This window comes from Passer montanus, unplaced genomic scaffold (genome assembly GCF_014805655.1).
Source record: "Passer montanus isolate IOZ18808 unplaced genomic scaffold, ASM1480565v1 scaffold41, whole genome shotgun sequence".
Taxonomy (NCBI): domain Eukaryota; kingdom Metazoa; phylum Chordata; class Aves; order Passeriformes; family Passeridae; genus Passer; species Passer montanus.
In genome coordinates, this window is record NW_024368930.1 from 685,188 (window position 1) to 699,055 (window position 13,868).

The following is a 13,868-nucleotide window of genomic DNA, read 5'->3' on the forward strand; positions in this document are numbered from 1 at the left end:
CAAACACGCACCAACCACAACCTCCCAAGGAGGGCATGGCCACTCTGAAAAAGAGACAATCAAGCAGCCCACTGTAATTAACACGTTGTTCCGATGCCCACTTACCACCTCTGACACATTGTAAATAAACACACACACAGTATTAGTGCCAGGAGCCAGCAGTGTTCCCTCCAGCCCAGAACCAGCAGCAGGTTTCACAAAGCATCACAAGGCCAGGCCCTGTTTCATTCCCAGCCCAGGGAGAACCTCGGTTCAGCCCATCACTGCAGGGAATGCAGCAGGACCTTCCAGCAACCTGAGACACTTCCCACTGGGAAAAGGCCAGCATTCCACAGCCCTGTTTTTACCAGACTGGGAGGAAAGCTCAGCTTCTTGCAGGGCATGCTGCAGGCAGACACTCTTCACTATCTGAGGAAAACACTGAAAATTTCGGGTTGTGAAATGCAGCTTGACCTTGCCAGGCAGTGTAACACGCAGCTGTAGGTGAGTCCATTTCCTCGGGGCTGCAGCACAGCAGTTCTGCCTGTCACCCCCTGACACCACCAGGATCCAGGGACCCCTGGGCCTCACCTGATGCTACCAACGGCCAAGGCTGGGGCAGCCCGAGGCTCCAACCAAGCCAACCAGAACTACAGATGCTCCTTGGCACAGCAGCAGCAGCTGGACAGAGACAATTGCCTTTCAGCACCAGTTTACATTCTGGCAGCTAAACGTGATCTGCAGGAAGATACTTCCAACAAATCAAGAATTCCATAAGGGATCCAAGTTCTAAACATAAATACAATTAAAGCCTTCTAATATTAATGCACACTTTTTATTATATTAAAATCAGGCAATGGTCTGATACAATAAAAAGGCTGCTTATGGAATACTGTTATGTTAAACTTTCAGTACAGAGGATGTTAAATCCTTACAACTAATATTTTCCTCAGAAGTTAATGGAAACATCAATTGTTCATTGACTTGACAGCTGCTGCTTTAAAATGTGTTTATTTTTACTCTTTTCTTTTTTTCCTTTTCTTTTTTTTTTTTTTTTTACACAAACACTGAATTTTTCATAAAACTTAGGACACACTAGGTTGGTTTCCTGTAAGCTTGCATCCACATTGCAGCAGTTAGTGGTCCGGAAGAGTAAACCAGAAAAGGCAGTGATTTGCCAGGATGCAAAGCCAGTCAAGGTCCTTAATCTGCTGTGCCACCGCTGCCCCAAAATCTTCACTGAAGAGATTTCTAAGACTTACAGAACCCCAATAAAACCTGCCACCCGGATCTGATTTGTCTGTGGCTGTGACATCTTTAGAAGGGGCACGCGCAAGTGCAACGTTTTGTTAATTAACATTCTTGGGTCAATCCAAAGCACCAAAACAGTGATTTGAGGGTACCTGGAGCGTGTTCAGAATCCCTACGTGCAGAGTGTCCCTCAGTGAAGTCTGGCAGCAGAAGCTTTGGGCAATCCTGGTAAATGACTGCTCTTTTCCCCACGTCAAAGCCTATCTAGGAGCACAGCCTGGCGGTGTGGCAGCGGTGTGGAGGGCAGGGAAAGCCACGCCTGCCAGCAGAACAGACACTCTTGTTTCCCAGGCTGGTGAAGACTAAACTTGTTGCAAAACCAAAATGATAAGCAGGAGGGAACAGGTCAAGTTATTGCCCCGATGCTCACCCCTGGGCCAGGGGTGAGAAGAGTCACCAAGAGGGGCAAAAGAAAGCAGCACCCCCACTAAAAGGAGGGGAAGAGGGAAGAGATAAAAAGAACCCTGAATCCCTCACCCAAAGCTCACGTCACTGGTGAGGGAGACCAGGAAGAGAAATACAATCTATGCCTTGGCCAAAGGAAAGAAGGAAAGCTTGCCCCAGATTATCAGGGCATTTAAAAAATAATAAAAACCCAAAAACGACCACAGTCACATTCAGCCTTTACTAGAGCGAGCACAAAGGGAGGGATGACTGAGGTTAGCACACATCCCCAGTAGTAGTCCATACAGCCCAGTGTAGTACTGGAAGCAAAAACCTTTGTGTCTACTCTAATAAATAGCCCTGAGCTTCGACTCTATTGCAAAAGACAGAGAAAGAAAAAAATAACCCAGGCCAGACACACAGCAAGGTGATTGTGGGATGGATCCTTTCACAGTTAAGTTGGATGTGCCACACTGGTCTTGACAGTAATAAATTTAAATAGACTTTTCCTGATACCAGAAGTTCAGCTATGTGGACAGTGGTTACACGACAGGATTATTTGTTATAGCACAACTTATATTTCAAATGAAAAAAAAAAATTAGTATCATTTACAGTATCTCAAGAAAAACTTCCTTTGAATGGGAACTTCCTTTCCAGTATTTTGAGGTCTACAAGATGCATCTAGAAAATTTACTACTGTGGAAAATGAAGACAGCTTAAATTGAATAAGGGGGGGCATGTTGGTTTTGTTTTTTTTTAATTAATTGCTGTAACATTGTCCTTCAGGTGGCTGAGGAAGTTTCATATTTTCTTTAGACATCATTAGACGCCGAAGCTCTTGCAGAACAACTTTGATACTATAAGAATTCTGCCATTTTGCTAGGACTGATATGGCTCTGGGGTCCACCTAAAACAGACAAAAAACCATTCCTGTCAGAATTGGTGCACTGGTTACACATAACTCCCCCCACCCCCAGCTAAAGATCCCACATGAAATCTGAGTGGCAGAAATCAAAAGCATTTTCCAAAAATCATAATAAATCTCCACTTGTCCACTTCCCTTCTACCCCCTTTCCTTCTCCAACAAAGGGCACCACAAAAAATGAGGAGCTAAGCAAGCCACAAGTATAAACAAAGCACTGGAGCTGCACAAAACAACAACATTAAAATGAATAAAAGCAAAAAACTTACCACTCCATTAGAACTATTTACTCCATTCATATTAATTTTTGTTACAAATCTTACAAATGGAGGTGCTTCTGGATACTTAGGCCCACATTCTATTTTAAGGCTGTATATTCTGTTTTCATAAATTGTCTGAGGGGAAAAGAAAGGGGGAAACAATTACATCAGGCAGTTCAAGAAGCATTTGGTTAAAGCAGTGGCTACTTTAGGAACATGGGAAGTACCAGAAGTGTGGGCAGCCAAGCAGATACTGTCCTGGCTCCCTGTTTTGAGTTCATTTTACAATATTCAGAGTATCAAGTGTTCCTCCAGGGTAAGAATTCTGCTGGTGTTGGTGCAGGGAGCAGCCCTGAGCTCCACGCAGGGCTCTGGGGTCTGTGGAACCCCCCCACACTGGGAGCCACTGTGCCCAGCCAGCACAGAGCCCTGCAGGGCAGCTGAGGCTCTGACAGTGCCACTGGCTTTGAGCAGTGCCAGCAAGGAGACTCCTGGCTGTGGGACACCACCCACGGCCTGGGAATGCACACCCAGGCAATTCAGGGCTCTGCACAGCTCCTTTTCCCCACTGGAATCCAGCACAGCATCCTCCCACCTGCTACAAGCCACAGGGAAACAGGACTCAGCTTTTGTCCCCAGCCAGTATTTCCACATCCTACTAGGAACCAAAATGGGAATAACTGAATCTGAGCAGTGTTAAAAGGAGGACAGCAAACAGGACTGGCTGCAAGTCCCCAGGATCTCTCCCAATGCAATCTGCTGCCTTCAAGCAAGAAGCTCAAAAGAAGTCACAACATAGTTGGCAAGAAGATCCATCTTCCTAGGTGTGTCAGAAAAACAGGAGAGGCAGAGCTGACTCCTCTGCTGTGATGGTCCTGCAGCCTTGCTTTGCAGCACGACAAGAACTGCAAACTTCCATCACTGCTGGCAAGGCTGCACGCTCCTGTTTGCACATTTCAATTACTATTTAATTTTCTAAATTAGATTTCAAGGTTGTTTAAATTTTCCATAAACCCTGGGCACACACTGAGCTTTCTTCACAGCCTTAATGCAGGCTCATTAGCACTCTCCTAATGTTCTAAAATCAAATGCTGTTCTAGAAAACAATTTGGGTACATCATAAACAAATGAAATGCTCGTGACTGGGGAGAGATTAGCAAAGGCAGACAACAAGTAAACAACACTTCTGGGTGAGACAGAAAACACTGCATGTATAATGCCTTCACAACACACACTCCTCACTGTGGGTGAGGCAACTGACAGAATGGGAACAGAGCAGGAACATGATTAGAGGTCTGTAAAGATTTCCATGTAATGACCCCTGAATTACTGGGAAATGACACTAGGCCACATGTAGAAGACATCTGCTATTGCAGGGAGGAGAACTGGCTACCTGCACTCCATCAGAGGTTATTAAGGAAATAGGACAGTGAAACTGGAGACAAGTTCTGGTTTTAGAACATGTGCACACACTCAACACACAATGAAGTCCCCAGGATCACTACTAGAGTGTAAGCCCACAGTTCAGCAGGGCTGGGGGAAATGAGAGCACAACAATACTCCCACAAAGACTAACTGCATTATTAGATGCTGCTTTGGGAGAGGACATTCAGAGAAGAGACTGAAAACACTAAAATTTGAGTTTCCTCAGTCAGCTGAAATTGTACAAGAGCTCATCAGCACTGCTGCAATAAACAGCACCCCACAAACTGAACAGGAGGAGCAGAAAAGCCAGCACAGAGCATCCCCTGGCACCTGAGCAGCTCCATGTGTAACCCCCCCAGCTGAGGGACTCTGACCCTTGCTGGATTCAAGGGCACAGGATATTAGAATTTGGGATCTCAAAAGTTATGTCTTAATGAATCTGCAAATGTAAAGCAGACAAGTAACAACTAACCAGGGAAAGGCACCAAAATGTTTCAAATTATAAGCAAAAAGCCATATAAACACATGAAACCCATTATTACAAAGAACTTCAACATAAATCACTTCTTAAAGTGTTTTTTTGCTCATTTGCCTTTTGTTTATTTTTTACTTCAGTGGTGAGGTTAGAAGGGGGAAAAAATGTACCAGTACTATTTTAGTATCTAAGTGGATACTTACTCTTGGAGGCCCAATAATCATTCCTGTCCATCTCGTAAGTGTCATATCTTCATCATCTTCAAGGCCCCAGCTAACTGTTCCATCCCCTACTCCCTTCTGACCTTCTTCAAGTTCTTCCAAAAGACGAAAATTACGAGGAACTTTTACTCCTGAAACAATCAGAAAACATATTTTCAGTTGAGAAATCTTGCAAAGAAAAAAAGTTAGAGTAATTTCAGTCATTTTACAGGTCACATTTTGGGCAAAACTCTGAAAATACTACTTTTTGAATGACAATATTTCAATGTCACAAAAAAGCTATTCCCATATTTAGCCTGGGTTTTACAAGCAGAATCAAGGTATCCCCAAATAAACATTCCAGAAGGCTGACAGGCCACATGTTATGGCATGCAGTAAAATGAAAGGAAATCTCTGTTCCCTCAAAGGTAGACACAGTATTATAGAGCTCTAATTAGCACTTGTCTATATGATTTATAGTGTAAAAATTTGGAAGTTTCTACAAAATGACACCATGAGACGCTTGACAGCAGTTGACTCACTCAGAGCTTTAAAAATACCTTTCAAAGCAAATAAAACTCTTTCATAACATTAGTAGGTTAATCTGAAGTTAATTGAAGTGGGCTTTGTCAGCAGCAATAGCATCCTTTGTACTTGTGACCTCCACCACCAAGGAATTTCAGCACTTTGTAATTGCAGGCACATTTCTCCTCAAAGCAGACAGCAAAACAGGGAGATTTCCTTCTGCCCACTGCAGTAATGGGAAACAACGGCACAGAGAGCTTCGGTGACACAGCCAAGGTCACACAGCCCGTGGTAAGGAGGACCCTGAACTCAGGCCACAGGGGTGACACTGCTCTCCAAGGTTCTGCACCCCAGAGCAGAGCTGCCCTCGGCCCACTGCTGCTGGGTCTGTGTGCCAGGCTCTGGTGTGGAGCCAATCCTGGGCAGCTCCAGGGTACTGCTCTCCAAGGTTCTGCACCCCAGAGCAGAGCTGCCCTCGGCCCACTGCTGCTCCTTAGCCTGGGGTCTGTGTGCCAGGCTCTGCTGTGGAGCCAATCCTGGGCAGCTCCAGGGCGGATCCACTGCTGGCCACGGCCCAGGGCACCAGCACTGCTGGGATAAAGTGTTTGGGAAGGGACAAGGTTATGGAGAGAGGAGTGAGGCTGTGCCAAGGAACAGCTGTGCACACACCAGGTCAGTGAAGGATGGGCAGAGATGGCCCTGGGGAAGCAGAGATCCACCTGCAGCCCATGGAGCACTCCTTGGCCACGGGCAAAATACAGAAATAATATATTTAAACTCTCCTTTAAATATATTAACGACCTAAGGAAACTTAATGGCAGAGATGATTTTGCTGCATAATCAGAGGTGTCCAAATTTCATTCACTACAAAGCATGCATCAATGAAACCAAACGAGCAAATGACTGAAGAAAGTGGACACACATCTAATGTGACACATCCAAGAACACCCTGGGCAGCAGGGCTGTCACAGCTGCAGCACAGCCCTCACCCAGCAGAGCAGTGCCAGCAGGCACCAGAGCTGCGCTGGCAGAAGCACACCTCCTGCCCGGGGGTGCTGAGCACAGCTCCCTGCCAAATCCCCTCCCAGCCAGACCCTGCTCTTTCCACGGCTGCTGAGCAACACAGCCTTTGCTGTGAGAGGAAATGAGTCAGCTGGGGCTAGTAAAGGCACTGCCAGGAGCCTGCCCGAGCCCAGACCCTGGGGGCAGCAGGACCTCCTGGGCACCGCTGTCACGTCCCTGCATGACAAACTCCAGCATAAATGAGTCAGCTGGGGCTAGTAAAGGCACTGCCAGGAGCCTGCCCGAGCCCAGACCTGGGGGCAGCAGGACCTCCTGGGCACCACTGTCACGTCCCTAAATGACAAACTCCAGCACTTCCTCTCCCACAAAATCTTTTCAGTTATGGAGGGTGTATCCTGAGTGCCCCAGACACACGAGGGCTCAAGCCTGCAAGGCACACGTGAGCCATGACAGACGAGCCACCCCTTTGCAATCCTGTTCCCAAGTTTGGGGAGGCAGGGCAGCCCCAGCACCTGGGCTAAGAGAGCTGGGGACACAAGACAAGGAGCACGAGCTGAAGGGCAAGGTGCAAGCTCTGCCTGCACACACCTCACCTACTTCCCTAGTTTTGCTGCAGTGGATGCTGGGGAGAGCTGCTGATGGGCAATGACTCACAGCTAAGCTGTGTCTGGCCCAGCCCTGCCTGCTGGTGCTCTGGGGAAAAAGGGCCAGGGCAGAAGGGCAAACACAAGGTCCTTCTGGAGGGGGCCCAGCAGCTCTTCCCCAGGGCAGGGGATGCCACAGAGGAAACCCTGAGGGTGTTATTAGAGCCCCAGCCCAAGCAGCCATCAGCTGGAGCCAGGGGAAGACCTGACTGGAATGAGTCACATGAATGCCAAAAGATGCTCTCACTTCCACACACAACATCACAATGCTTAACAAGCACCACTCAGTCTGTGCCTCGCTCCTTAATAACATCACTTCACAGTTATCAGTGGTGCAATGACACCTTACAGGTATGTACTGGGACCAAGCTAAATAACCCAGGAGGAATCAGCTTTAGGGCAGACACAGGCCACACAGCAAAGAAGAAAACAAAAAATACTGCCTGTCCACCCTTCCTCTGAGCACCAACTCTGAGTGAACCCTCTGAGCATCACACCCTGTTCACTGAGCCAGGCAGGAATCTTTAAGTGAGCGTGTAATTAAAAATGACATCAGCACGTACACATCTGAGCAGCCACAACCAAGCCTGAAAGGCAGCCTTAGTTCTGACATTTGCTACCCAGGGCTGGGCTTGGCTTTACAACCTTACGGGAAGAGAAGGCAACTTAATTGCTGAGCTCTCCCCAGATAGAGCTGCTCTGATTCAGCATGAATCCAGCGTGAATCAGAGCCATAAAAGAGTCACACAGGATCTCAGAGTTCTTTGGGAAGTGTGAGGTCTCCAGAGAGCTGGCGAGTCACACTGCAGGACTCCTGCCACACGGAAATCTCACAGCAATGAGTGTTCATGCCCAGCAACTGCTCCCTGGCAGCTCTGCAGGGCATCATGGCAAGGGGGTGCCCAAGGGGAAGGACACAGATTTGAGCTTTACGCACTTCACAGAAAATCATCACGACAGATAACTGGTAACCTTACAAGAGACGACCCTGTCACACAGCACTGCTGCTTTCTTAACATGGGTTACCCTTACTCTAAAGCTCAGGGTGTAACCTGAAGGACCATCACCTCAGCTACCACAGAAGGTGCCCATTCAGCTCCCTCCCTGACACATTCTCAGGAAATTCATTCAATAGAATCACACATATAAAATATTACAGCAATACAACCATAAATGCTTTATATAAATAAACTTCCCTTAAGCAAGGCAGAATAAAGCCCAGATTCACCCTTCTGGTCAGTCTGGAAGGATGCACCAGGCCATTAAGGCAGCCCCATCTCCTCCTCATCTGCAGGGCCTGGAGCACTCATGGTCTGCTGCCACATCCTGCTGGGACCCAAACCTCACACGAACTTTGTCACTTGTGATCACACACAAACACATCACACTGTGTTTGCTGTCCACCAAGACTCCTAGAAAGTGGCCAGATCTGTCCTAGGCACACACAGAATTTGCCAAACAATGCCCATGCTGAAGCATGGCAGCTGCAGAGTCAGGAGATGGCCTGTGCCCCTGAGTCTCTGGGGTTTCCTCTTCCCACCCCCAACAAATACCCTGCAAAACCCTCTCAGTGTAGCACTGGAGACTTCCCTGGCAGTAACCAAATCAACCTGTTACCCTAAGAGCCCTTCATTTAACACAAGAAAGCCTAAATAAAGTGAAGGCAATTAAAAAGTAATCAGCTTGTCTAAAGTACTTTCAGTTATGCATTTTAATTCAGCCTTCACTATAGTTCAAGATGACTCTCAAACAGCAGCTTCATTTGAAACATAAATATAGTAATATCTCAGTGACTGTTTCACTTGCAGCTTGCCTAACCTCACAGAAACACTCCCAGAAATGAAACTGAAAACCTATTTCAGAGCAAAAGGAGATAGTCACTATTAATCACAACAGCAAACCAGTGAAAGCTGAATCATAACTGCATGGGCTAGGCGAGCTCTCCAGTGCCAGATCTGCACAGTCCTTCTCAAAGAACACCTTTCAGCAAGAGTGTTATTGTATTATATATAATCTCACGTATTTGAGAAGCCTCAACCCCACCCACGGGTTCAGCAGCCACAAAACGTTAAGGAAATAATTTTATGGCAAGCAGAGGGGAGAACTGAACCACAGACTACTCATGGAGCTCGAGCTGCAGTTCAGGAGCTGTGTGACCCGTGACATCTTCCTCAGCCTTCACCAAATCAGGACCTTCTGTTCTCCTGTCTGAACCTTCCTGGCCCCTCACAACCAGCTGGTTGTACACCCGAGTGGCAAGGCAGAGCCAGCACACTGAACTGGGGACAAAGGAGTCTGACCCGGGCAGAACCTCACTAAAGGAAGAGCAGAATGATCCTGAATGAGTCACCTGCCAGCTTGGACTTTTAAAGATCTTACAGCACTCTCAGATTTACCTTTTCATGCAGCACTACTGAAGATACAGACACACAACTGAATGTGTCTTGCAACAGCTTTAAGAGTGATCTTATCAGGCTGAGATTGTTCTCATCTTACTCACAGACTACACTTTTCATCTCCATTTTCCTCAGTCACATAGCCAAAGCAATTTCACATCCAGACACCTTGTGGAGCTGAGAACAGCACTGTGAAACCAGGCAGGCACGTGCCTTTGGGGGAGATCCTCCCCTGCAATCCTTCTGATCAGTGGCAGCAGAATGAAAAACACACCTCAAAAACTTCAACAGCCTGTTCCCCTCTCCTTGCTAAAGTGAGATCCAGTTACAGGCATTTCTCTTCAGGACCAAAGCACAGGCATGGGGCACAGCACACCTCAGCAAAGCACCCAGAAAATGGGGCTGCAAGGAGAGGAACTGACTTTTACTGAAGGTTTGTCCACATCTTCACTGTAACAAGCAACTTATCAACCTGGCCTTTCTGGACAATTTAAACTCTGCTTCCTATACTAGTTCCTGATTTACTGTAACTCAAGTGAGCTGAAATCCAACAGCTTCAAACACCTCTGTTGCTCAATACATGAAAGTGCTTTCTGCTGCTTGTTTCTGGGTATTTGATATTCAGCCTTAATTACATCCTTTCCAGTCTGTGTTTCATGCCTTTGCATTGACTGCAGATAATGAATTGGACAGCTTATCCCTGCAGCACTCAGACTAAAAAATACACAAGCCATTCCTTGTCACAATGCTATATAAAGTTTCTGAAGTGATGGAATTCTTAAAACCAAATAAAAGGCTTTCAGCAATTGTCACAAAAGCTTTCAGGAAACAGGGACTTTGGATTTCTTGCAGTGTCTTTGCAGTCACAATTTCCACTCTGATGATGCAGACAGGTACTGAGATATTTTGCAGACACAAAAATAACTTCCTGTGCACTTCAACAATTTGAAGAGTTTTCTGTTCTGCGCAAGCTTCAGCACTGGTTCTACCTTTCAATCTTTCAGGCAGGTTCCTTGGAAAGAGGTCACTAAAACATCAGTCTGAGCCCCCCAGGCACAGGCAGAGTCACACAGCCCCAGGCAGGGTCACACAGCCCCAGGCAGGGTCACACAGCCCCAGGCAGGGTCACACAGCCCCAGGCAGGGTCACACAGCCCCAGTTACAGACACAGACCCATCTCACACCCAGGGGGATGGGGCACAAACCATCAGTAACTGCAGCTCCACTTGCAGGAGTTGAACAGCACGCTCACAACCTGACAAACCCAACTTCCCCACCCTCACCTCATTTGTCAGTGTTACACCTGCCAGATCCTTACCTATGTATTTACTACACTCATTAGTCCTGTTCTCAGTCAGAATGCTGCTTTTCAAACATATTATGTTATTTATACCCAGCCCCAGGCAGGGTCACACAGCCCCAGTTACAGACACAGACCCATCTCACACCCAGGGGGATGGGGCACAAACCATCAGTAACTGCAGCTCCACTTGCAGGAGTTGAACAGCACGCTCACAACCTGACAAACCCAACTTCCCCACCCTCACCTCATTTGTCAGTGTTACACCTGCCAGATCCTTACCTGTCTACATATTTACTACAGTCATTAGTCCTGTTCTCAGTCAGAATGCTGCTTTTCAAACATATTATGTTATTTATACCATTGAAGATGAAGATATCCAATTCAGTATCACCTTGTAGGAATGCTGAACTATTTGCCTTTCTATTCAATCAACCACATCCTTCTGTTACAGTACCCAGAGCTCTGCAATCAGCTCCTCTGGCACTGTTTCACATGCTCTTACAGCCCATCTAATTGAAGAACACAGGATTTATCCTGTTTTCTCTTCAGTTCCTTTTCCCCTACCCCTGAGCCTTTCACTGACAGTCCCAGAGCCCTGCTCTGGCAATGCTTCCTTTGAGATGAGGATGGCTGCTGTCACCCCAAGGGCCAGGTGCACCTGCACTGTGCAGCACTCCCACTGCCCTCTGCTGTGCTCCCCACAAGCATCCCCTGCAGTTTACAGGGATGTTCTGGGGTTAGAGACACACTTTGAATACACTGCACTAACCCAACGTGTGCTCTCCTCTGCCAGGAGCACTGAGCCACATGTACCAGCAGTGTCACAGCCATGCACCCGAGGACTGGCTCTTCTGCACTTCTCCACCTTCCTCAGACTTGGAAAAACTTAGATCTGGGCAAAGCCTTTCACCACTCAGCACCTCCAGGCTGCTGGTAACACAGTGCCTCACAGCCCTGCAACAGACACACTGCACTGAACTGTGACAAAGTGGGTTAAGTGAGGTCATCAAACCTTTCCCAGGGTGGAAGTTACAGAAGCACCCTCCCGCAGCTGGGTTTGCCTCATTCCAAACCCCAAATCTGCAGGACAGCAGCACGTGCAAGGCCTGCCCTGTGACTGCAGCCCAGCCAGGGCAGGAGCCCCTGGAAGCCCTGGATTGCTGCTGGATCCCCTCTGGCAGCTGAGCATTCCTGCAGGACACTCAGTCTGCAGGATGGACACACCGAGTGTGAACTAGGAACAGCCTCACTGAACCCATTAAAGTCAACCCTTTCTTTTTATTTATACAATAATGGGATGTGTGGGAAACCCACATCATCAGCAGCACAGGATCCCCCTCTCTCAGAGCCCCACATCCTAACACTCCTTCCAGGCCAAGGGGTGGGTTTGTCCCTTGTTAATAATTTCGACCTGCTTAATAGACACAAATATCTAATCTAAAATCTAAAATCTAATATCTAATCTGTCTACCTGTCCAATTGCCAGGACCAGCCCTATGACTTCTTTAGGTTACAGGGACATTTGTTACCACTTCTTCCTTTGGGTCAGTAGCTGCCTTTGAAGACAGATGAGCATTTTCCATCTTCAGTATGTGTTCAGGCTCTGTTGCTAAACCACCACGACCTCAAGGTATCACACACGTTCAGTGCTTCACAGACAAACAGGAGCACATTCAGACTCCACAAGTCACGTTTTAGCAAACTGTGCTTCCAGGTGAGTGAAGGCAGTGCTGAGGCACCCAGCATTCAGACTCCACAAGTCACGTTTTAGCAAACTGTGCTTCCCACATGAGTGAAGGCAGTGCTGAGGCACCCAGCATGGACAGAGAGCTGTCCCCTGCAGGGCACAGGGACCAGAGCCTGCCCTGCAGTGCTCTGCCAGCACCCGGGCACTGCCCTTGCCACCAGCACGGGTGGCACTGTCCTTCCCCAGCACTGCAGGGCGCTCTGGGGGCAGCCCAGGAGCTCCAATGCCACCCCTGGAGCTGCCCAGACCGAGCTCTGGCTCCCTGCAGACATGCAGCACAGCTCTGCACGCCAGCCCGAGTGCCCACGCTGCACAGCGGGGCCCTGCTCCCCGCTCTGGGGACACCACACAGCTGCCACCAAGCCAGGGGACACGGCAACAGTGCACCACACACAGGGTGGCCAGCAGGTGCTGGGGAACACAGCCTGTCCCTGCAGCCCAGCCCTGCCCCAGCACACAGCTCTGTCCCAGAGCTGCCCGGCCTGAAGAGGAAAGCACTGGCCTCCTTCTTCCAGCCCAACACAAAACGCACAGTCAGCACTTGAAGGATCACTGGGAAGGCAGAGCAGGCAGCAGAACGTGACCTGACAGGGGAAGAAGGGTCCCTTCCTCCAAGCTCCAGCTCCTGTGGCTTTACTCAGCACCTCACACGTTCAAAGACCTGTAACACAATTCTCAGGACAGCAACCACCGCACTTGACTGAGTTTTTATTAATTGATTGATATGAATTATGTGCGTTGTGATGGTTACCCTTAAAATCTGAGTGGCTATTGACAGAGAGCTATCTGTACAAAAAGAACTCCAAAATACTTCTATTGTCTCCCCACCAGCCACGTTCTGGTGAGCACAGTCAAACTTTGGAGGGTGCAGCTGGGAAACAAGCACTACAGAGGCACATGTGAAACCCTCCACGGACTGGGAGAACAGGAAAATGAAACTGCCTCAACAGAAGTGACTCCGATTTCCTCGATCTGTTGGGGTTTATTAGCGGATGCCAACAGCAAAGACCTCACTCCAAATCCAGCGGCAGTGTTTCTGTTTAGCACATGATGATGACTGCAAAGGGACAGTGAGTGTAACCGCTCGAGGCTGGCGTGGAGCGGCTTTGCAGGGAGCAGAAACTCGCTGCCTGCCGGGAGCACACGGCCGCTGACACGGGAGCGGCTCCGAGCGCCCGGCCCGGCCGCGGCCCGGGGACCAGCGGCTGCGAGCCGCGGCAGCCCGGCCCGGGAGAGCCGGCAGGGCGGAGCGGAGCCCGCCAGGCTGCGGCCC

General features: G+C 48.5%; 1 protein-coding gene across 1 annotated transcript in view; it reads right to left on the reverse strand.

Annotated features, from left to right (window-relative positions):
* Positions 1–795: 795 nt before the first annotated feature.
* The window catches only part of LOC120506992 (plasmanylethanolamine desaturase), a 28,785-nt gene continuing 15,712 nt past the window's right edge, over positions 796–13,868 (reverse strand). Inside the window, exons 6-8 of the mRNA XM_039719147.1 lie at positions 4,961–5,109; positions 2,867–2,992; positions 796–2,582 (exon numbers count right to left, since the gene is read on the reverse strand). Coding sequence (XP_039575081.1) covers positions 2,436–2,582; positions 2,867–2,992; positions 4,961–5,109 — 422 coding nt within the window. The 3' untranslated portion in view covers positions 796–2,435. The remainder of the gene's footprint in view (positions 2,583–2,866; positions 2,993–4,960; positions 5,110–13,868) is intronic.